This window comes from Sarcophilus harrisii, chromosome 1, assembly GCF_902635505.1.
Source record: "Sarcophilus harrisii chromosome 1, mSarHar1.11, whole genome shotgun sequence".
Lineage (NCBI taxonomy): Eukaryota > Metazoa > Chordata > Mammalia > Dasyuromorphia > Dasyuridae > Sarcophilus > Sarcophilus harrisii.
The window spans coordinates 643,105,323-643,128,992 of NC_045426.1; the positions used below are offsets into that span (position 1 = coordinate 643,105,323).

General features: G+C 39.6%; 1 protein-coding gene across 7 annotated transcripts in view; it reads right to left on the reverse strand.

Moving 5' to 3' along the window:
- The window catches only part of MROH1 (maestro heat like repeat family member 1), a 181,575-nt gene that overhangs the window by 62,986 nt on the left and 94,919 nt on the right, over positions 1–23,670 (reverse strand). For 6 of the 7 annotated variants that reach the window (XM_031947386.1, XM_031947381.1, XM_031947383.1 and 3 more), the window contains 16 exons: positions 17,864–18,008; positions 17,569–17,609; positions 17,099–17,240; positions 16,684–16,736; positions 13,994–14,101; positions 12,854–12,973; positions 11,704–11,826; positions 9,595–9,741; positions 9,324–9,350; positions 7,620–7,742; positions 6,901–6,980; positions 6,258–6,366; positions 5,906–6,001; positions 4,103–4,207; positions 2,335–2,470; positions 1,335–1,447 (listed from right to left, as the gene is read on the reverse strand). In XM_031947386.1, coding sequence (XP_031803246.1) covers positions 1,335–1,447; positions 2,335–2,470; positions 4,103–4,207; positions 5,906–6,001; positions 6,258–6,366; positions 6,901–6,980; positions 7,620–7,742; positions 9,324–9,350; positions 9,595–9,741; positions 11,704–11,826; positions 12,854–12,973; positions 13,994–14,101; positions 16,684–16,736; positions 17,099–17,240; positions 17,569–17,609; positions 17,864–18,008 — 1,668 coding nt within the window. The remainder of the gene's footprint in view (positions 1–1,334; positions 1,448–2,334; positions 2,471–4,102; positions 4,208–5,905; positions 6,002–6,257; positions 6,367–6,900; positions 6,981–7,619; positions 7,743–9,323; positions 9,351–9,594; positions 9,742–11,703; positions 11,827–12,853; positions 12,974–13,993; positions 14,102–16,683; positions 16,737–17,098; positions 17,241–17,568; positions 17,610–17,863; positions 18,009–23,670) is intronic. The other variant, XM_031947384.1, reaches the window with a different exon arrangement.

Genomic DNA, 23,670 nt, shown 5'->3' on the forward strand with positions numbered 1-23,670 from the left:
TTCTGTTAAGGGGGTAGAAGTACCATTACTCAGGGGATAGGGATTGTATGATTTTAAAAGTGGACTCAGACCTTAGTATCTCATCTGTGGCCACTACAGACAAAGCCTATAAAGGGTTCTTATTGAGAAGAGGGATTATTAGATTGGCTAAGATGACAAGAAAAATTAATGATGAATATTGGAGGGGATGAGGGAAAACTGGGACACATACAATGTTGGTGGAATTGTGAATGGATCCAATTTGGAATTATGTCCAAAGGGCTATCAAACTTATTTAGCAGTGTCTCTACCCCCTTTAGATCATTAAAAAAGGGAAAAGGACACACATGAACAAAAAAATGTTTGTAGCAGCCTTTTTTGGAATGGTAAGGAACTGGAAACGTGAGTGGATGCCCATCAACTGGGGAATGGTTGAAAAGGTATATGAAAATAATGGAATATTACTGTTTTGTAAGAAATGATGAGCAGGCTGATTTCAGAAAAGCCTGGAAAGACTTATATAAATTGATGCTGAGTAAAGTGAGCAGAACCAAGAGAATATTGTATATAGTAAGAGCAAGATTTATATCTTTAATAGATTTAATTCTTCTCAGCAATGCTATGATCCAAGAAAATTACAATAGACTTGACATGGAAAATACCATCTGCATCCAGAGAGAGAACTATGGAGATTGAATGTGGACCAAGGCATAGTATCTTTGCTTTTTTGGGTGGCTGTTTATTTGCTTTTTCTTTCTCATGGTTTTTTCCTTTTTGGTCTGATTTTTCTTGCATAACATGGCAAATAGAGAAATATGTTTAAGTATAACTTGTATCAGATTTCTTGTTGTCTTGGGGAAGGGGGAAGGTAAGGGAGAGAGGGATAAAAAACTTGGAACATAAAATCTTACAAAAATAAATGCTGAAAACTATCTGTACATATATTTAAAATTCTACTAAGGAAAAAAAAGAAGAGGGACTTTTCCATTTTGACCTGAATTTCCCAGGTAACTCCTCTACAGAGAACTGATTTGTGCCTGCCCTATGTGATCCACATCTGCTAGTCTAATTGTCCACAAGAATTACTGAAAGCAGGTCCTTCCTTCCCTCCCTCCTTCCTTCCCTCCCCCTCCCTCCTTCCTCTCCATCCCCCAACCCCATCACTCCCACCCCCTGTCTTTTCCACCATTAACTGAACTCCTTGACACCTGACTTTCTAAGGCTTCTCATGTTCTTACAGCAGAGATCTAAGTAACGCCCCTTGCTGAAGCTGTTCACAGGCTGGCTGTGGAAACTTCATCTTCCACTGTCCCACTGAAGTAGGATTCTAGGGCTAGGGTTCTAGTGGCTATTACCTGGGCAATGCTGTAGCAGGTATGGAAGAGAATAGTGACATCAGGATTGGTTAGGTTATCCTTGAGAGCTAAGAGCTTCTCTGCTACTTCATCCTGATAGTCTTGGGCAAAACCTGTAGGGGAAAAGAAAGTTCATCAGCATAGCCTAAGTAAAGCATTGTTCCAGTCCAAGATAGCCCCAGTTTAGGAAGTTCTAATTCTTGGAATCAGGGTGCCCTCTCCTGGTGGCAACCCTTCCAGAAAGTTAAACTAATTGTTTAGCTGGGCCCAGATGCACTCCTCCAGGCTCCATGGCACTTCGCAGAGCCGTTTCTTTTCCTATTTCTATAAGCACTAGACAGAGAACACATCAAAACTAATCCATTTAAGGGGAGGAAGGGGGGAAAACAAGTAACAAATGCAATCCCTGAAAACCAGCCACATGTAACTAATTTACCATCTATGGGGCATTCTCACTTAGCTTTGGAAAAAACTTTCACTCAAGAGCAGCAAGGTGGCACAGTGGATAGAGCACCTTGAGTTAGGAAGACCTGAGTCCAAATCCAACCTCAGACACTTCCTAGCTGGGTGGCCTTGTTTGCCTCAGTTTCCTCATCTGTAAAATGAACTGGAGAAGGAAATGGCAAAACCACTCCAATATCTTTGCCAAGAAAACCCCAAACAGGAGTGAAAATGATTAAACAATAACAGTACAATAAAGTTTTCACCCACACTAGAAAACATATGCAATTCCAAATATAGCTGCTCCTACTTTATGGATCTTTAGCCAAAACAAATTTAGCGCTAAATCCCCAAAATGTTTATCTTTACACAGGCTATACCTACTCGTTAGAAAAATGAGAGACCTGAGACCCAAGGAGGAGAGCTGATTTACCCATGATCCTCCAACTAATCAGAGTCAAGATTAGAAACCAAAGTTGGCTCATTAGGCAGACTTACAATGACCATTCCTTTTTCCTAGCCCCCTCCCCACCCTCCCTCCTCACCCAGTGGTTCTTACCTTCATAAAATAACTGTATATAGAGTAAGGAGTAAACACAATCCAAGGCATCATGTCGGAGAGAAGGCAGTGAGTCTGCACACCTCGGAGAGAAGATCCCAACAAGGAGCCCCAAGTTATGGAATGGTACAATTGCCTGAGGAGAGGAGGTAACCAGAATGGATTTGAAAAGAACTTTGGACCCTCATGGGCAACATTCACTCCTATCCCCTGGGAAACCAAGTCAGGTAGGGGCCTACTGCAGCCCTGCCTCAACGCTAGGGCAGGTGGCATGGGGGAGCTGACCTCACTCAGAATAACTATCACCACTCCAGAATTTTTACCTAAAGGACCAGTGCAATTAAGCAGTGTAGCATGCTCCATAAGGAGCAGAAATTCAGGAAAGGCAAGCCAAGTTCCAGAAGAGAAGTAAGTTATAATTTTGAAAGGCAAGCTCTGGGTTAACCAGAGTGCCAGACTTAAGTGCCACACCTTCACTTGTCCCAGCAATCGTTCACTGCGTGTTAGGGGCTGTATCTTAAACATCCATAAACATGCAGGGTCAGGTTAAAGTGATTCACATTTACTTACATTTCACCTTTGTTCTGATGTAGTGACATCAAAAGGTTTCACATTCATTCCCTTCCCACTGTCCCCAGTTACCACCCCAGGCCAGGTCTTTATCATCTCTTACTGGGTGATGTAAGAGCCTCCTGACTGGTTTCTCTATGTCCCAATCCAACCTGCATAGGCCATCCATCACATTAATGCATCTTAATGCATGTCCGATCAGTCGCCAACCTATTTATCAACTTTTAATGATACTTATCAACTCCTTCCAGAATCAACTATAATCAGGTTAGTTCAAGCATTGGGATGCCCCACTCCTTCCTAGCCTTATTCCCACCAGGGGAGCAGTACCTTATTTATGACTTTTTGCTTTAGCCAAACTAGACTACAAGCCATGACTCAAATACAATTGTCTTATTCTTATCTTGATGCCTTTACTAACTTTGCTACTTCTCTCACAAACTTCAATTATCAAATTCCCTACTCATTCTTTATGGCCCAGCTTAAACATTATTCTCCTCCAGAACATTTTCCTAGATCCTTCCACCTAGAAGTGACTTCTCTTCCACCACCACCCCCCAAATCCCCAGAGAACTTCATATCTTTTATGATATCTTATAATTAATAACTAGTTTCATCACTCCCAGGATACTGTAAGCTTACTGGGGCAGGGATTATCTTTTTAAATTTTTGCATTCCCCACAGTACTTCACAAATGTTAAACAATTTTAGTAAAATGCCTCTCTCCTGAAAGATGTAGCAGGGATGATTCCTTACCCTCAACCCCCAATTAGACATAAACGTTACTTGAAGATTCAACAGAAAGGCAGGGAGGAGAAAAAAGATGAAGATGAAGACCAAAGGAGCCCAATGTGTCAGAGTATACAAAAACAGGGTGAAGGTAAATTAGAGGGGATACAGAAAAGTAAGCCTAAAGGGAGCGTAGGTAACCAGAGAAAAGATAGGAACGGCAGAATAAAGAGGAAACAGCTTATCAATCAAAGATTTGCAAAAGTGGAATGGGTTGCTTCAGGAAGTACTAAGTTCTCCATTATTAGAGGTCTTCAAGCACAGGTTGACAACCACTCATCAGGGATCTGAACTAGAAGCCCCTGGAGGTTCCGTCCAACTCTGGCAAGGGAGGAGACAGTCAACACATCTGGAGACAAAAGAGGGAGTGGTGCCATGAGGGAATCTGGGGGCATGCAGACATACTTACAATTACATTCAAATGTTCCAAGAAGAAGCGCAACAAATAGGCACTCAACCCAAGAGCACGTTCCCGCTCATGTCCTTTGGGAGATTTGATCCATGGGGTCAAATGCTAGAAGAAGGATGAGGAGGAAGAGAGCTTTACCACACCAGAGCTAACTAGAATGGAGACACAGATTTCTGTGGCAGAGGCCCCAACTGCTGCCCATCAGTGGCAGGAAGACAGCTGAACAGCTCTCCCTTTGAGTACCGGCTTCTCGACCAGCAGCAGTACATTCCAACTCCAGTTTCAGAGAAGTATGGATGGGAGCAGGGAGTTGAGCAGCAGTACAACAGCCATCCCTGGCTATCCCATGTGGCTATCCCATACTGGCCAGCACTTTAAATGAATAGTGCTATAAAATTCCCAGGTCAGATACTGACTTTCTCAGGGTTCCTCCTTTCTGCCAGCCAAAACATGTTTAATTGACTCCACACTTTGACAAGCAGCCCCATGAGGGAGGTTTTTGCCCTTTGACCTGAAAACAATGGCACTGGCTATCTGTTCATGAGTACCATCCCTTATTTTCTAGCGTGCCTGGCTCCTTCTGAAGTACCTCCATAGATATAACTCTTTGTGAACTCAACATCTATGGGAAAAACAAAGCTCTCATAAAAATAGAGGAAACTCATATGAGAGCCAAGTACAAACAGTGTCTTAGTGAGGAGTCTTCAACTTCCATTTCATGTTGTATTGATATGATGTAAGTAAACCTTAAACATCTTGGCTCCTTAGGAGAGTAGGGAAATTATGCAAGAAAGGCAGGATGCAAAGGATAGAAGCCTGCCCATGTCCACTGTTTCAGAAACTCACCAAATCAAAGTCATCCTGGGATATATGAGAGGCTCCCTATGTGCCCGCATCGGCTCAGTCAGACCACAGACAACAGATTAGTAACTCAGTTGTTAATGGAAATACAATCACTTCAAAAAAAGACTAGTAGGAGGAATTTTTTATTTCCAAAATGTATAGTTCCACCATCCAAAAAAAAAAAACTACTTCATGAAGTGTTAGGTAACAGCAAAGTGATAATTAATCTGAAGAGGCTAAGATTTAGAGGTGACATGAGAGCAGTGTCAGAACGACTACTGAGCAGAACAACATATGTATAAAGGCTTATGCTACATGGCCTGAGAGGGTAAAATTAGGAGTGATGAGACATTTCAGAGATGCAGATTCTCTTTGATGTAAGGGAAGACCTTAACAATTAGAACTGTCTAAAAGTGGAGTGAACTACCTCAGGAAATACTCCCATCACTGGAGATCCTGAAGTAGAAATTGAATGACTCCTTGTCAAGAGTCTGGTGCAAGGTTCCTGCTCAGAGACAGGTTGCTCTACACGCCCTCAGAGATCTCTTCAAACTCAGATTCTAAGGTATAGAATAATTATAATCATGTACTCCCATTTCTCTGCTCCTAAACCAGAACCAGGGCTGAAGAGCCTTTTAGATGAAGACAAAGCTTACCTAGGGCCTTAGTTAAGAATGCCTGATGGCTCAGGGAAATACTATCTGGGAGAAATACTAGTTCCCTCCAATATAGGAACATAGGGCCTGTGAAGGAAGTAACAAAGGAACTGTCTATCGAGCTGGCCTGAATAGCTTCTGGCTAAATGAGGAAGTTAAAGAAAAGTCCCATATCTCACATTAAAAGACATTTAAAACTATCCCAAGAGCTGGGGACCAGATGTGGCTAGACTCCCTGAAGCCGTGAGGATGGAGTAATAAGGTCTGCTAGCCTCTCTTTGTTCTGTGGAGCTCACCACCATACCTCAAACATGTTCTGCAGGCCTTGGGGAGTTAAGTTTCGAAGCAGAAGGCTTGTCAGCAAATCCTTGAGCGCAGTCATAGTATCAAAGAACAGAGTCTAGATAAAGAAAAAGAACACTTCCATTGGTTTAAAAAGTCCCCATTTCCTTCCAAAGAGACTTGAAAGGAAAGAAAAACAGATTCAATATAGGAGTCAAATTTCAGGCCACAACAGTAGCTTTCCAGGGACCAGACAGAGTATACCCCACTAACCTGGGAATACATACTGATTGAAGCCAATTCCAGTCACTTCCTGCCCCTCACCCTAAATGAACTCCCTGGTTAGCTCTGCTCAGGACCCCCATCAATCACACCTTCTGGCAGGAGGTTATCCCAGCATCTGAAGGAAGGGCCAATACACTATGTAGGCAGCTGTGGACCAACTCGGCTTTGTCCAGTTCTTCTAGAGGAGGCTCCAATGTTCTTGAAAGTTGGTCAAGGAAGCCAACCTTGAGTATCTGAAATCTTTATCTCCATGCTATAGGGCTTCTAAGGACTGGGACAGCTAGGAACTTTTTTTATAGGGCAATCAGGGACCCTGATGTGCACAGGTGGTTGTGCCACAAGGCCTACTTGTGTCAGACCTACTATATTGGAAATAGTCATGAATCCAGTTTAAGTTCATCTGTTCTATTTGAAAGGGAAGCTCTGGACATTGTCAGGTTGTTCTGTTTGTGTTGATTCTGTTGGAGCTCAGGTGCAGGAAAGGAAGGCAAAGGGAGACAAAAAATAAAAAGATACCCTTATAGCAAGTGAGAACTTTTGAGTAAAGGCATCTGATTCCACCTAGCTAGGAAAGGGCTGTGGCCACAGAAGATGGATGTGTCCTCTAAGGTCAACTAGAGAATGCTGCAGCTGTCTGATAACATCACCTCAATCTCAACAGATGTTCTCACCCAGCACACTGAGCACCTACCAGACAATTTAGGCATTTTCCAGAGGGAAGAGAAAGGATACGATAGGTAAGTGCAGGCAATCATGGCTCTCTTTCGTATTGCTGTCTTCAGAAAGTCCATTGGCTCTGCTCTGATAAATTCCTAAAGCAAAGCAATCCAAAACTGCCTCTCAGGATTTGTCTCAGGGTTTCTCTTCCTGTTATACTATCCACTTACTGCTCACCTTCTTTAGAAGAGGGTTTCTTAAACTTTTTTCACTAACAACTCCTATTCATCCAAGAAATATTTACACAAACACAGGAATATAGGTGTATAAAACAGATATGCAAATTAAACGTTTATTGATAATAAATCATAATTTCATGACCCCCCCCCCCATTCAGTTATGAGACCCCATAAGGGGGTCATAAACCAGTTTAAGAAGCTGGTCTTGAAAAGATATCCTTCTCTTCTTCAGAAACAAATTTGTTGTGGAAGATCCCTAATGTTCCCTACTCTATGTACATTTCAACTCTTTCCTTCCAATTCCTAAAGCCACCATCCTAAATTCACAGACCCTTCCAATGAATCCCAAGCATACCTCCCAATATATTGTGTTGGCTCCCTCACAGGCCCTCCACAAACCAGTAAAAGGCCCTCTCCTGTCTTACTGCAACATAATTCCTAACAATGTCCACAGCCAGCCTTCAACCATCTTGGAATCTTGGGCTTCCCAAAACTCCTATAAAAAACCCATTCAATCTTAAGTTGAAAGAAAGTTTCAGGTTGGTTTTGCCTCACCATCATCTGAGCCACCAGTTCTGCTTTCTGAGAGAATACGAAGGAAGAAGACTGAACACTCTTACAGATGGCCTGGCTGATCATGCAGATGCTCCGAATGAGGCACAGCTTCAGTGTTAGGTCCTGATGACAAACATCCCAGGAGAAAAGGTTGGAAATGGGCACTAAGGAATAGCCAGCAGGCTTGCCAGAGCCAATTACCACCAGCAAAACTGGCAATCACACAAGCCTAAATCAAGTGGGACAAAGGAATCTAAGGACAGGAGGCCTAAGCTCTTTTAAAAATTCTTTTTAAGTATCCTGGGTTTAAAGTCAGAACACTTGAGATCCTGAGACTGGGAACATTCCTCAACTTCCTGCAATGAAGAACAACATTCCCAAATAAATAAGGCTGAAGTTTAAAACCTAGCATCAATGGCCTCCATCATTCAATGCTGATCACTTCTACTGTGGGGCACAATTATGGCCTTTTCCTCTCTAAAGGCAGAAATATCCTCTACTTCCTTAGGAAAGGGGCCTTAAAGGAAATTGCCTTTTCCTTTCTCTTGTACTTTTAGCTAGTTATCTTGAAGGCCTGAACCTGCTCCAAACAGGGTCCAAAAGTACAAGTGGTTCATTCCCTAAATCTCAAGATATTCAACCCTGCTATGACTCAATATCCCAAAATTCAAGGGGCATTCATTTTATGAGGTTCAATTTTGTTCTAAGCTGGGAATGCTTCCTGAGCCCCAATGAAATAAATAACCTTTGCCTGTGATATTTTTGTTACCACTTAAGCCTTTTTGCGAAGATATTAATTCCTGCTTAAAGCATTAGTCATACATTAGGTGTCCATTACCAAGAAGGCCATGTTTAGAAAAAGTCCCCATAGATAGGATGGATGCAGTACTTGTCCTTCCTAATCCCCAAGAAATCTTGACTGACAGGAATCTACCCATCACCATGGGGATTACTGGGTAGGACAAAGAGGTTCCAACCAACACCAAAAAAGGGCTGTTCAACAACTTCTTTGGAAAAAGAGGAGCAGCAATACTATGAATTACAGAATCTTCCTCTAACAAATAAGAGGGATTTCTAAGATTTCTTCTAGTTCTATATTCTAGGCTATCTATGAAATGAGTGAAGAAAGACATTAATCCCTATTTATGTTTCTGCCTTCACCATCTCTTTCCCCCAATGGTCATGATCTAATTACACACATTAGGTCTGCTCTAACCACTAAGCATCCCCCAGGCAATATAGAAGCAAAGGTGCAAGGAACCAAAAGGGTTGTTCTATTTTTAAAGAGAATGGCCCAAATGCCCAAAGAAAGGGATCCCCAATCATTTTACAGAAGCTCTGACCAACAGGGCAGACTTCACATGTATCACTGCAGCTTAGAGATGAAGGGAGGCAAGAATATTTGTAGGGCAAAAGATCTGTGGGCCTGCCCCTACCCATACTCTACAGGCTCCAGCCAGCCACAACCCCAATCCCAGCCCCAGCTCCAGAAAGATAGGATAAAGAAGGGAAGGAAGGGAAGGTGGAAAGAATTTCCTCAAATATTCAGTTTCCTCCTTCTGAACACAGGGCCCCCCAAGGCAGCAGAACCCAGGAAGCTCTTTCCTAGAGCCTTCATCCCTGATGCTCATTACCAAGTATATAGGAAAACACAGAAATAGCAAAGGAAGAACAGAGTTTGACTTTAATTCCTCAACACTGTACCTTAGTTTCTACCTTTATTCCCAGAACCTGAACAACAAAAAAATAAAACAAAAAATTAAAATGAGCAACTGTAGTATAATTAAACACTTAATTGCCTAGCGGTCTCATCATGTGCATCCCCTGCCCTGCTAAACTTTGCCTGGCCCAATCCCATATTAGTCAGGGCTCCATGAAGAGCCAGTTCCTGACAAGAGCCACCTTCTAGGCTTGGCATCCTCCTACCACCTTCCAAGCCCCTGTACCATGGGCAAAAGTTGTCCAGATTCCCCACCTTGGTATTGAAGTACTGGAAGACATTCCTGAGTATGTCAGATTCAATCCTAGCCAGCACCAGCTCTTGGGGGGCATGCATTGCCACTTGTCCATAGCACAGGATTAGTGTGCTTTTGACTTTGTCCACTTCAGTGTCACTACGGTCCTGACAGGATAGAGGAGGGATCAATACTCAAATCACATATTTGCTGTTCTATCTCCCCAATATTGCCTCCAATTCCCATAATCCCCCCTCCTCCGCAAAGAAGGAAAAGATGGAAAAAAAGGGGAGGTGAGAAGAGTCACTTTCAAGCCAGTGAATATTCAATCAATTCAAATGTTACTGGGATAGTTGAAAGTGAATCTCCTTTTTAGGAGAAATTGTATTCAATCCAAGCATTGATGGACAGGTAGTCTTTGTCCAAGTGCTAAAGTCTGGAAAATATTAGTAAAGCGTACAGGCCTAAGGAGACATAAGGAAGAAGATAGGAGGTTGCAAAAAGAATCTGCCTCTATAAAATAAAAGGCTGTAGTGGAGAAGGGGCATAGCAAAAAACAAACAAACAAAAAAACCCTACATCATAGCTGGTGGGCAAAGGAAGACAGCAGATCATTATCTCAGAAGCAGTGTGAGGTGGTGGGAAGAGCTAGATTAAAATTCAGGAACCTGGGATTACTTAGCCCTATATTCACTAGTTCTAATGTTAAGAAATCCAGTCTCCCTTCTCTGATCTTGTGTTTTCATCTCTGAAATTAAGTGGATTGAGCTAGATCAGGAGTTCTTAACTTTTCTTCTCTAATATATGGACACTTCTGGTAATCAATCTGGTGAAACCTATGAAGCCCTTCTCAGAATCATGTTTTTAAATGCATAAAAACACAAAGGAAACTAGTTACATTGAAATATAGTTGTCAAAATATTTTTTACAAACAAGGTCACAGATCTCAGGTAACAACTCCTGAACTAGATGACCATTAAGGTTCTTTTGAGCTTTGAGACAGGAAGTATGTAGCCTAATCAAAGGGGAGGGGGGGGAGGGGAAGGGGGAGAGTTTCACCTGAGAAATCTGTCCCTTCCTTGTCAGTGGGGTCTGATTCCTGCTCAAGTACTGACATTTTTCTCCTTTGGGGTGAAACAGGGATATTAATGTTGCTCAACACTAATTGCAGCTAAGGGGCAGCTAGGCAGCAGGAAATGGCGTGCCAGGCCCAGAGTCGGGAGCACTCCTCTTCCTGAGTTCTCATCTGGCTTCAGACGCTCATTAGCTGTCTGACTCTGGGCAAGTCACTTAACCCTGCTTGCCTCAGTTTCCTCTGGAGTTGGAGAAGGAAATGGCAACCATCCAGTATGTCTGCCAAGAAAAGCCCAAATGGGGTCATGAGAGTTGGACAGTACTGAACATCAACATTCCTTTCAGCCACTAAGGGGCATAGACTGATAAGGAGAACTGGTAGCCAACTCCCAAGTCAAGGCTTCAGCAAGAAGGGAAGAGTTTGTGAAAGCCTAAGAAATCTCCACTGAGCACTCCTAACTCTGCAAGGAAGGACAAGGGACCAAGAGTCAACAACTGTCTTCTCAGTGCTAGCAGCTGTTCTGGGGTCTCAGGAAAAGTCTCCTGTCTAATGGCACTGTCTCTAGTGAGGGCACTCCAAGGGTCCTTTACTCCCTCATTCTAACATTACTAGAAGTCATGGAAAAAGCAGGATCTTCCCATCAAGGACCCTTCCTTCTCATTCCCCTGGAAAGTAATTGACATGCTGTGTTCCATTGTTTTTAGCTCCCAAAGAGCTAAAAAGCACAAACAAACCAAAAAAACCCAACAACCCATGGTTCTAGCTCATCTGCATGGACTAATCACTCTTTTTGACTCTTCCTGCATCAGTTTGCACACATATTAAAAAGGGAACAAAATGGGCTTCACAAGTGTTAAGTATTAATGAGCTTCACAAAAGCATGAGGCAAAAAGTGGCAAAACAATAGTTAGACCATATGTAGAAGATCTGGAAACACACAGGGATTCTGGGGACAGGAAACCAAGGCCAAGGCCTAGAGAAACAAGATAAATTTTTCTCCTTCAATATTTATCACTCTTCCTAATTCATCTTCTGAGGAAGATTAACTACATACCTTAAAAATATTAAATATGCCCACAGATTTCCTGAAGATGTCCGATTTCACAAAATCCTCCAACTTTATCAGAGTGTCATCTAGGTGATTGATGGCACAAATCCCAAAGCCACAAGCGAGCCCCTGAGGATGGCACACACATACAGCGTCAGGAGGAAAAGGTGCTTATTATCCCATTACAGGCTTTCTGTCCAAGTTGACTAGCCCTGAAACATTCCCCTTGGCCTTTCCACTGAGGACTTCTGGGACTCCCTGACATCAAGGGAAATAGCTGCTCTATATAATACCACCCAATGTAATATCTCTTCTAAGATGAGTAATCCTTTTGAGAGCTCAGAAATGCTGTCTACGAATTAATGTGTCCTCTATAAACAGCTTCTCCAAAGGAAATACAATAATAGCAGCTGTCAGGAGTAACTCATTAACTCTCCAAGACTCCTCTTAGCAGCTCATAGGGATATCCACTAGCTTAAAAAGAATGGGGTTTAAAGGAACAACACACACTTGCCTTGAAGGAATCTGACCAAAGAGATGGGAGGAGGAGAAAATGTAAAAAAGATAGTAATGTATCTTGTACTCTGAGGATAAGCAAATTTTATATATACTTCCTCTATTATCAACTGGAAAAAGATCTTACCTTTTTTTTTTTAAAATTATGAAAAGAAAATGAGTAATTACTCAGTAAAGAGAGAACTCAAGATTCTCTTCTGATCATATCAGCTCAAAGGTGAGGTAGGGCCCTAAGTGAATACAATCCTGAGTATTTTTCTGAAAATTTTCTAAGGACAAAATGCCACTCTTAGTTTCTTCACTTGTTATCTAACAGGTTAACTCTTCAAAAAGAGTTAGAGGGAATGTAACTGTAGGAGATTTTTAAAAATTTGAGCCTGGTAATGTGGCAATGAAATTTATTACTTAAAGTATGACATATAAAATTAGTATAATTAGGATAGCAAGGGATCATATCATGCTAATCATCCTTAATTTTAACATAGACAATCTTGAAAGATAGTATAGGGAATAGATACACAAATATTTATTATCTGGTTGAGGAAAAACAGGGATAATAATACAAGGGCTGGCTTAAATAAAGATATTTTTGGCTTCTAGAGACTTAAAAAAAAAAAAAAAAAAGAAAAAGTCCCAATACCTCCCTTTCAGCTTCTTCTTGGTACCGTGCTGTCTCAAGCAGTTCCTGAAGATGTTTTCTCACTATCTCCTTATTTGAAGCAGCTCCCAATGTAGTTCCTATGCATTTATACAGGAAGTTCTGGAAACAAAACATGAGATTGCTTAAATTACAACCATCATAACTTCAATATAGCCCCTTTCTAGAAAAGGGAAATCAGACCTCAGCTGCGGTTTCACACAGTCAGAAACATTGCCTTTTCAGAAGTGGGCTCAAGCTTTTCTCTATCCTGTAGAACTCATGACAGCTCTAGGATGGAGAAGGCAGGCCTGAGTTAGCACTTAAGGAGGTAAGGGTTTGCAGTCTCCTGTACTTAAGCTTTCTGAATGTAAAGGAAAGAGAAAAGGATGAAGAGGGAAAGAATGAAATGAGAGAGAGAGAGAGAAAGAGACAGAGACAAAGAGAAAGAGACCAAAGAAACAGTCTCCTGAAGGCAGTTAAGAGAAGAAACTGGTTCTCTGGGAAGGTGAAGTTCTCAGGAAGACCTATATGGCTTAGAGAGAACCTTTTATAAACTGTGACAGAACCACTGGGATTTATAAATCTCTGCACTACACTACAAGAGAATGTCAGTCAAGTTTCACACAAAACAAATGTACAGGACAGGAAGAACACGAATCAAGAAACAAAAGAAACATTCTACATCAGACCTATTTTAAGTAATATGGTCTAGTCAATAGCATGGGACCTGCAGTAGATTTTTCTGTGGACTAGACTTCAGCCCTAGGTCCACTTCTAGACTTACAGAGTTCATCATAAAAGTTAGTTCAAAGGGTTCAGTGACTGATTGAGAATCAGTACCAAATGACATGAACAGAATAACCCCATATGTTAAATCATCAAAGTTGTGGCTGCTGGGTTTGTGAGACAGGAATACTTATAGTGCTTAGGATAGCAAACTTAATTCACTATTGTCTTCCTGACCTCAGGGCATTTCCTCTTGTAAGATGGTCCCCATCCTACTTTCATGTCAGGGAGGTAGGATGAAGAAAACTGATTTGGGCTTTTTTTTTCAGGAGTCCATTCTTCCTTCCCACCCCTCTTACTAAACAATGTGTACACTAGAAACAGCAAGATGCAATAGAAATAGCAAAAACAGACCTTCTCCAGAGGCGATCCATTATAGCAATTTAGCTGTTTACACATCTCCAAACTCAGCTGGCAAATCCATGTATTATCAGAAACAACCATGAGGGTATCCCGGAGGAACTGCAAGCATATAATAGACACCAGTGCAAACTTCTTGGGGAGCAATAAAGCCAGAATACCTTTTCCCTCTGAAAGACCACTCCCCACATTCAATCATGGCAGCTGATATCATAAGTCCTTTGTCATTGGGAATTTGCAAAACTCACAAGAGTTTTCCTTGAGTTATCTGTCTTCAGATTCCCTGAAATATTAGAAAATGCTCAGTATGATAGTACTGGTTGCAACAGGCCCTGTACTAAGAGCTGAGGTACAAAAGAGTCAAAAGACATCCCCTCGCCTCAAGGAGCTTGCAATCTAATTAAGGGGACAATATGTGAAAAATATATACAAAGGCAGAGATATACAGGATAGATAGGAAACAATTAAAGGAGGGAAAGCACTAGAATTAAGAGTTTTCTTATAGAAAGTAGAATTTTTAGTTGGGAAGCTAGGGAAATCAGTAATCAAAGTGAAGGAGGGAGAACATTCCAGGCAAGAGGGACAGCCAGAGAAAATGATCAGAATTCAGAGAGGAAGTATCTCATTCATGACACAACTAGGAGGCTAATGTCATTCCTCTTGAACCAATCCTCAACCTAAACCTGAGGAGTTGCCTAAACCTTCACAAAAGGTGGACCCTTATGTACTTATGAGGAAAGCCTCAAGAAAGTAAATACCAAAAATAAATGAATTAAGTAAATGAATAGATAAATAAAAGTTAAGTACCAAGCCATAAATTGCCCTCTCTAAATTCTACACATCTCCAAAAGTAAACTTCCTCTAGTGCCATTGCTAACCTCAAAATGATCTCTGGCCAAGGTTTGTTGTTCTCGGAAGTTGGCAAGATGGAAGAAATAGGGGAAAGTAACATGATAACACCCAGTGCAGCCAGCTGATTCTCTCCAAGCTCATCTTTCCAGATGTGGATAGAAGCATTTCCTCATCTGGCTGCCAGTTTGGGACTTCTTGGACTTTTCCACCAGACCTCCACATACCTTTCCTGTCTCTCTGCCTCCTACCTGATTTTAGTTTCCTTTTGTGCACTCCTGCTGATGCTCAGTAATTTCAGTGATGTTTAACTCTGTGACTCCATTGGGAGTTTTCTTGGCAGAGATACAGGAGTGGTTTGTCATATTCATCTCCAGCTCATTTTATAGATGAGGAAACTGAGATAAACAGGGCTAAGTGATTTGTCCAGGATCACACAAATGCTTTAAGTGTCTGAGTCTGATGGCCAGATGAATGTTCCCGACTCCAGGCCTGGCATTCTAATCACTACCAGTCCTATGTATACTATCTTCCCCCATTAAAATATAAGCTCCTTGAGGACAGAGTGTCTTTTTTACATTTGTATTCCGGGCTTAGCACAGTGCCTATTATATCACAGATGCTTAATAAGTATTTATTAATTAATTGACTGAATTTCTTCCCCTACTTCAGGGACCAGGAACTAGAGATCAAGAGGTAGTCATCTGTCCAGTGTTACAGAGTATGTTAGGGTCCAGATGGAAACCCAAGTCCCTTACACTGAGATCAGCCTACCATATGAAACTAGTCTCTCTTCAGCCTCTTTTCCAGATCAGCTGGGACTGGGGTGGTAGAATTTTAGTCCTCTGGCCTGTTTACCTCCCTTATAAGAAGGATTTGGTATACCTTAATTCCTTCTTCTAAGTCACTAATTTGAACTGATTTCTTCCCAATAACTGGTCTTGCTGACTAATATAGGCTCTCCATTTAGTAGGATAAGGGAGAAAGTAAAGGAACAGAGCAATCTGTCCTACAGGAGGATAGCAAACTCTTCCCTGGACCCATTAACTCTACCCCCATGAAAAAAGATGTCTGGATTCCAATAGACTTGGAATGGAAAATGTCATCCACAACAAGAGAGAGAACTATGGAGACTGAAATGTGGATAAAACATAGAATTTTCACTTTTTTTTTTTTTTTGGTTTGCTTTTTCTTTCTCTTATTTTGTCCCCTCCTTTGGTCCAATTTTTCTTGTACAATATGACAAATATGAAAATATGTTTACAAATATGTACATGTATAACCTATATCATACTGTTTGCTTCTTGAGGAGGAGATAAGGAAATATAGGGAGAAAAAATTTGAAACACTAAATTTTGCAAAAATAGGTGCTGAAAACTATGTTTACATGCGATTAGAAAAATAAAATGCTATTGAAAAAAATGAAAAAGATGGCTGGGTAGCTGGGCATCATGGCTACTCTCTTATCACTATTCAGTTTCCCTACTGAACAGTTCCTCTTGGCTTATGCCTGACATAATTCATATTCATTACAGTGCTTTAAAGTTTATAAATCACGTTCTTCAAGACAATTCTGTGACATAAATAGTTCAAGTAATATTAACTCCCATTCTATGGATGAGGAAACATTTAAGTAAGTCAAATGACTTGTCCACAGCCATACTACTGTCAGTTTTAACTAAGAGTTGAGGTTAAGATTTAAACTCTGATCCTTTAACTCCCAAATATGATGTTCTTTACACTATAGGATATTGCCTTTAAAAACTCTTCTTTCAGACAGTCTCCTTTTTCTCTTTTCTATCAGAAAATACAAAGCATCTTTTCCCATTTCCTACCATTAGCAGCTTTTCTTCCCATTCCTTCTGAGAGAGGGTTTCATCATTGTGTTCTGAAATAATAATTCAGTTAAGACTGGCTGGAGGGATTGATCACAGCCATTCATAAACATAGACAGGTTCTTCCCTCAACCCAACCACCCAGCTCTTGGCTCATGCAGTACCTTCCAGGAGACCTAAAGAGAACTCAATAGCCAAATTCACCCTTCCCACTTTACTAGGGTTTATTTAAAAATTATCCAAGGTTCAAGGTACCAATTAGAGCACTGCATTGCTATTCAAAGACTTCTCCTAATGGAAATTCAGCTAACCTCCATAAAATATAGGCACTGCATTGAACAAGTACAGTTTTCCCCTTACTGTCAGATTCTTTCCTCTTTTTCTCCTGTCCACCCTCTATCTATGGAAACTTTACCTTCTACATAATTTATTAAAGGGGGGATGGTCTTCTTCCAACGCTGACCCAATAATGGGTGAATATTAAGGTGCAAAACATTCAGTAGCCGTAGAGAAGCTGCTCCTCTGCCCTCCCCCAGGTAAGGATGTGAAGACACAATCTGTAAAGAAGAGATAAAAAAAATCAAAATCAGAAATTATAGCTCCTGAGCAAAAACGTGATGATGGATGCTCACAAATTTTCCTGGCCGGGATCTTAATTTCATGTCCTGGGCAAACAAAACTTGGCTTGGAAGAATATCAAGAGAAACAATGAGGAGGCATAAGGAAATTTTACTCTATAGCCTAATTTCCTTCAGAATCAGAGAGAATCCTTCAGAATCAGAGACTAGGACTGAAATCCACTAAGTCTATCTTCCTATCTTATACAAAGAAAAGAAAATTGCCCAGTTCCCTTAGAAGCTTCAAAATTAGGCCACAAACACTTACCAAGAGTCTTGTAGTTAAAGCAAAGGGAGATGGAAGGTTTACTAAAAAAAAAAGGGAATAAACACAAAAACATTCACTTAACTAAACATCAATTCCAACACTTGCTCCCTTCTTGCTTCTTCCCCCCTTTCCTCAATTGCTTACCACAACAGTTGGCACGTAAGAGCTTAATAAATGCTCATTTCCTTCTTTCCTCCCATTCTGTACCCCAGGGAGGGAAAAAAGTTTTCCCCCTATGATTAGATATGCCCAAAATTTATAAGCAGTTTAATTCTATGAGCTGAGGTGTACAAACCATTTGAATCATACTGAATGAGGAATGAATTCTCCCCTTCCTCCTGTCTCTTCATTGCTAGATGCATCAGACTTTTGCAGAGTGGTGTCAGAGCATTAGTGAACTGGACAGGAATTAGGAACTCCAGAAGATATGGCCAAAGAACCTGCATAAAGAAAGAACAGCCAGGTAAAACAGCATCCTTCCCAAAGAAACAGCCTGCTATGGATTCTTTGTATAATTTTGCCTTTGACATTGCCATATGGCTTCACTCTGCACTTGACAGTATAGATTTAGGCAAAACCCATTACAGCTGAAGTTTTTACAGTCAATGGCCAACAGACAAAACTTTAAAAATAAGCATTATCATCTTCTTAGGACTCAGAATTATTTCATTATAGCCAATTATTACCCACTACTTTATAAAGCTAGAAAAAAATCATGAACTTCATCTGACAGGCAAAAAAAAGGCAAAAATCTTAAGAGAAAAAAAGTGAAAAAATGGGGAAAGAAAAGCTATAATCTCTCTCTCTCTTTTTTTTTTTATTATAGTAACTTTTTATTGACAGAATCCATGCCAGGGTAATTTTTTTTTTACAACATTATCCCTTGCACTTACTTCTGTTCCGATTTTTCCCTCCCACCCTCCACCCCCTCCCCTAGATGGCAAGCAGTCCTCTATATATGTTGAATATGTCCTAGTATATCCTAGATACAATGTATGTGTGCAGATCCAAACAGTTTTCTTGTTGCACAGGGAGAATTGGATTCAGAAGGTAGAAATAACCCGGGAAGAAAAACAAAAATGCAAACAGTTTACATTCATTTCCCAGTGTTTTTTTCTTTGGGTGTAGCTGCTTCTGTCCATCATTGATCAATTGAAACTGAATTAGGTCTCTTTGTCAAAGAAATCCACTTCTATCAGATTACATCTTCATAGTATTGTTGTTGACATATATAATGATCTCTTGGTTCTGCTCATTTTCACTTAGCATCAGTTCATGTAATTCTCTCCAAGCTTCTCTGTATTCATCCTGCTGGTCGTTTCTTACAGAACAATAATATTCCATAACATTCACATACCACAATTTACCCAACCATTCTCCAATTGATGGGCATCCGCTCAGTTTCCAGCTTCTAGCCACTACAAACAGGGCTGCCACAAACATTTTGGCACATATGGTCCCTTTCCCTTCTTTAGTATCTCCTTGGGGTATAAGCCCAGTAGAAACACTGCTGGATCAAAGGGTATGCACAGTTTGATAACTTTTGGGGCATAATTCCAGATTACTCTCCAGAATAGTTGGATTCGTTCACAGCTCCACCAACAGTGTATCAGTGTCCCAGTTTTCCCACATCCCCTCCAATAATCATCATTATTTTTTCCTGTCATCTTAGCCAATCTGACAGGTGTGTAGTGGTATCTCAGAGTTGTCTTAATTTGCATTTCTCTGATTAATAATGATTTGGAACACTCTTTCATATGAGTGGTAATGATTTCAATTTCATCATCTGAAAATTGTCTGTTCATATCCTTTGACCATTTATCAATTGGAGAATGGCTTGGTTTCTTATAAATTAGAGTCAGCTCTCTATATATTTTGGAAATGAGGCCTTTATCAGAACCTTTAACTGTGAAGATGTTTTCCCAGTTTGTTGCTTCCCTTCTAATCTTGTTTACATTAGTTTTGTTTGTACAGAAGCTTTTTAATTTGATGTAATCAAAATTTTCTATTTTGTGATCAATAATGGTCTCTAGTTCGTCTTTAGTCACAAATTTCTTCCTCCTCCACAAGTCTGAGAGATAAACTATCCTATGTTCCTCCAATTTGTTTATAATCTCGTTCTTTATGTCTAAATCATGGACCCATTTTGATCTTATCTTGGTATACGGTGTTAAGTGTGGGTCCATGCCTAATTTCTGCCATACTAATTTCCAGTTATCCCAGCAGTTTTTGTCAAATAATGAATTCTTATCCCAAAAGTGAGGATCTTTGGGTTTGTCAAACACTAAATTGCTATAGTTGACTATTCTGTCTTGTGAACCTAACCTGTTCCACTGATCAACTAATCTATTTCTTAGCCAATACCAAATGGTTTTGGTGACTGCTGCTTTATAATATAGTTTTAGATCAGGTACAGCTAGGCCACCTTCATTTGATTTTTTTTTCATTAATTCTTTTGAGATTCTTGACCTTTTATTATTCCATATGAATTTTGTTGTTATTTTTTCTAGATCATTAAAATATTTTCTTGGAAGTCTGATTGGTATAGCACTAAATAAATAGATTAGTTTAGGGAGTATTGTCATCTTTATTATATTCGCTCGACCTATCCAGGAGCACTTGATATTTTTCCAATTGTTTAAGTCTGACTTTATTTGTGTGGAAAGTTTTTTGTAATTTAGCTCATATAATTCCTGACTTTCCTTTGGTAGATAGATTCCCAAATATTTTATGCTGTCGACAGTTATTCTGAATGGAATTTCTCTTTGTATCTCTTGCTGTTGGATTTTGTTGGTGATGTATAAAAATGCTGAGGATTTATGGGGATTTATTTTATAACCTGCAACTTTGCTAAAGTTATGGATTATTTCTAATAGCTTTTTCGTAGAATCTCTAGGGTTCTCTAAGTATACCATCATATCATCTGCAAAGAGTGATAGTTTGGTTTCCTCACTGCCTATTCTGATTCCTTTAATCTCTTTCTCGACTCTTATTGCTGAGGCTAGTGTTTCTAATACAATATTGAATAATAATGGTGATAGTGGGCAACCTTGCTTCACTCCAGATCTTACTGGGAAAGATTCCAGTTTTTCCCATTGCATATGATGCTTACTGATGGTTTTAAATATATGCTCCTGACTATTTTAAGAAAAAGTCCATTTATTCCTATACTCTCAAGTGTTTTTATTAGGAATGGATGTTGGATTTTATCAAATGCTTTTTCTGCATCTATTGAGATGATCATATGGTTTTTGTTATTTTGCTTATTGATATAGTCAATTATGGAAAAGCTATAATCTCAAGTAGTAATCATCAAAATGATTTGGTACTTGAAGTCTACCAGTGAAAAGATTAAGTACACAACATTCTGAATCAAACAATCCAAATAACTTATTGTTTGATAAATCCCAAGGTCTCACTTCTAAAACTTTAATTTCTAACTCACTTTTAAAATTAAAACTTAAAAAAACTGCTTAGAATCCTGTGAAGCAGTCTGGCAAAAACTAAGTACAGAACAACAATCTCACACTATATACCAAGATAAGCTTTAAAGGAGCACATGACTTAGACATAAAGGGATATAGATATATGATAAACAACTTAGAAGAGCAGGTATAACTATCTTGCAAATCTGTGAATAGGGGAACTAAAGAAGAGAGAATCAACAAAAATTGGAGGGTTAATTTTGATTTCATAAAATTAAAAAATTATTTGTACACAAATAAAGGCATTGCAACTGAAATTAGAAGAGAAATAGGTGAAAATAATGCTGGAAAAAAATCTTTGAAGCAAATTTCTCTGATGAAGGTTTCATTTCCAAGACAAAGAAACAATTCAAATTTTTAAGAATAAAAACTATTATTCAATTCATAATTGGTTGAGAATGTGACTAGATAGTTTTCAGAGGAAGAAATACAAATTCTCAACAGGAATTTGAGAAACTTTGTCAAATCACTAATCAAAGAAATACAAATTAAAGCAACTCTGAGAACAGATATTATTAATCCCCCGTTGCCAGAGCATGGTACATCCATTCCTAAAGACAATTTGGAACAATCACCCAAAAGTTACTAAACTGCATTCCATTTGACCCAGCTATACTGTGGTAAGCCTGTATATATATCCCAAACGGATCAAAGAAAGAGAAAAAGCATTCATATGTACCAAAAAATATAGCAGCTCTGAGAAAGAACTAGAAACAAAGGGGAATACTCATTAACTGGGTAATGGCTGAACAAATTACAGCATTTGAAAGTAATGTAATACTATTGTACTATAAAAAATGACAAAAGGAATTATGACTCAGAGAAAATTGAGACGGCTTCTAGGAAATGATGTAAAGAAAAGTGAGAACTAGAAGAATTATTTTTTCCCCTTTTGTTCTGATTTGTTTTTAATTTATTTTTAATACAATATTATTATTTTTTCCAATATATGCATATATATATTCATACAATTATCTTGCTGCACAAGAAAAATCAAATCAAACAGGAAAAAAATGAGAAAGAAAATAAAATGTAAGCAAACAACAAAAAGAGTGAAAATGCTATGCTGTGAAACACACTCAGTTCCTACATTCCTCTCTCTGGATGTAGATGGCTCTCTTCATCACAAAATCATTGGAAATGGTCTGAATCATAGGAGAATTTATATAAAGATACTAAATTTAAATAGAAAAACACCAATTTCCTTGAAAGAGAAGTGATGGACTGAAGATACAGAATAAGACATCTATTTGTGTTCTGGAAAGACTAGTCCCTTTGGGGTGAAGGCTGATGAGCTCCTTACAGGACTGCTTTCCCCCTTGGTGTTCACCTGATCCACTTAACTCTCCCATGGGGCTCCAAGAAGCTGCCGCACGCACAGTGGCCACACTCTGGTAAACCATTTGGCAGATGGGCTACACCAGGGGAGAGTAACCAAGGGGTCTCAAACCCTGTGGTAGGTAAGGGGGTGTTTATCTCAGGCATGTAAAGACTTCCCCTGGTGGAACAGGCAAATGATTTAGTACCTTTATACTACCAAGCCCTCCTCCAAGAATACCTGGTTTTTTACCCAAAGAAGTCTGGTTCACTGACTCTAACACTGCACGTCAAATGCAGGTCTTAGTCACAGGACGGGAGGAGGTTATTGCTAGCCCTTCATTCCCAATTTCCAACAAATTGTGTTGTCCCCTTCCCTATGATGATGATACTAGATCAAATTCCCTGGTGTCCAACTGCATCCTTCAAGGAAAACAGATTTCTTTGAGGCAACTTTATAGAACAGTGCAGAAGAAATGATGACTATGATAAATACAGAGAAGAATGGAGAGGCTTACATAAAATAAAGTTAAGGAGCCAGAACTAGGAAAATAATATACACAAAAGTTACAATAATGAAAATGTCAACAACACAACAATTTCAAATAAATCTTATAAAATTATATTGACCTAACTTAGCCCCAAAGAAGAGATATAAGAATATATCTCCCTCCATTTTTTTTATAGAGGTAGGGACTATGGGTGTGGAACCTTGAATATTATGTTGGACTTGATGTCTTTACCTTTTAAAAAAAATTTTCATTTTAAGGGATGGCACTGTGGGAGGGAGAGGAAGAAACACTGTATTAGGAAATATAAATGATATTAATTACAAAAAATACCAAAGAAAAAGCAAAGAAGGCTTTTAGCATTTTGAAATGAGCTCCTGGGGAGAAATTAGGAAGGCTCCCAGATAAAAGTCATAGCAAAGATGAGCAAGAGTAGATAGGCTGCAATCACAGGATCATAAATATAGAGCTGGAAGAGACATTAAGCCATTTAATAATAAAAACTCCTTGTTCTACAGATGAGAAAACATTTCCAGTGAGGTTAAGGAACTTTCCAGAGGTTACAAAGTGAAATGTCAAAGACAGAATCTGAACTCAGGTCACTGCTGTAGTCATTGGATCACACATCTAAGACTAAAAGCTAGATTTCCCCAGATTTTATAGCTCAAAAAATAGACTCAGAGAAATCCATGACATGTCCAAGGTCTCAGAGAACAGTAAATCAGCAAACCAGGATTGAGTTCAAATCTAGTCCACTCTCATTCATACTTTGACCATTTCTTGCCCAGATT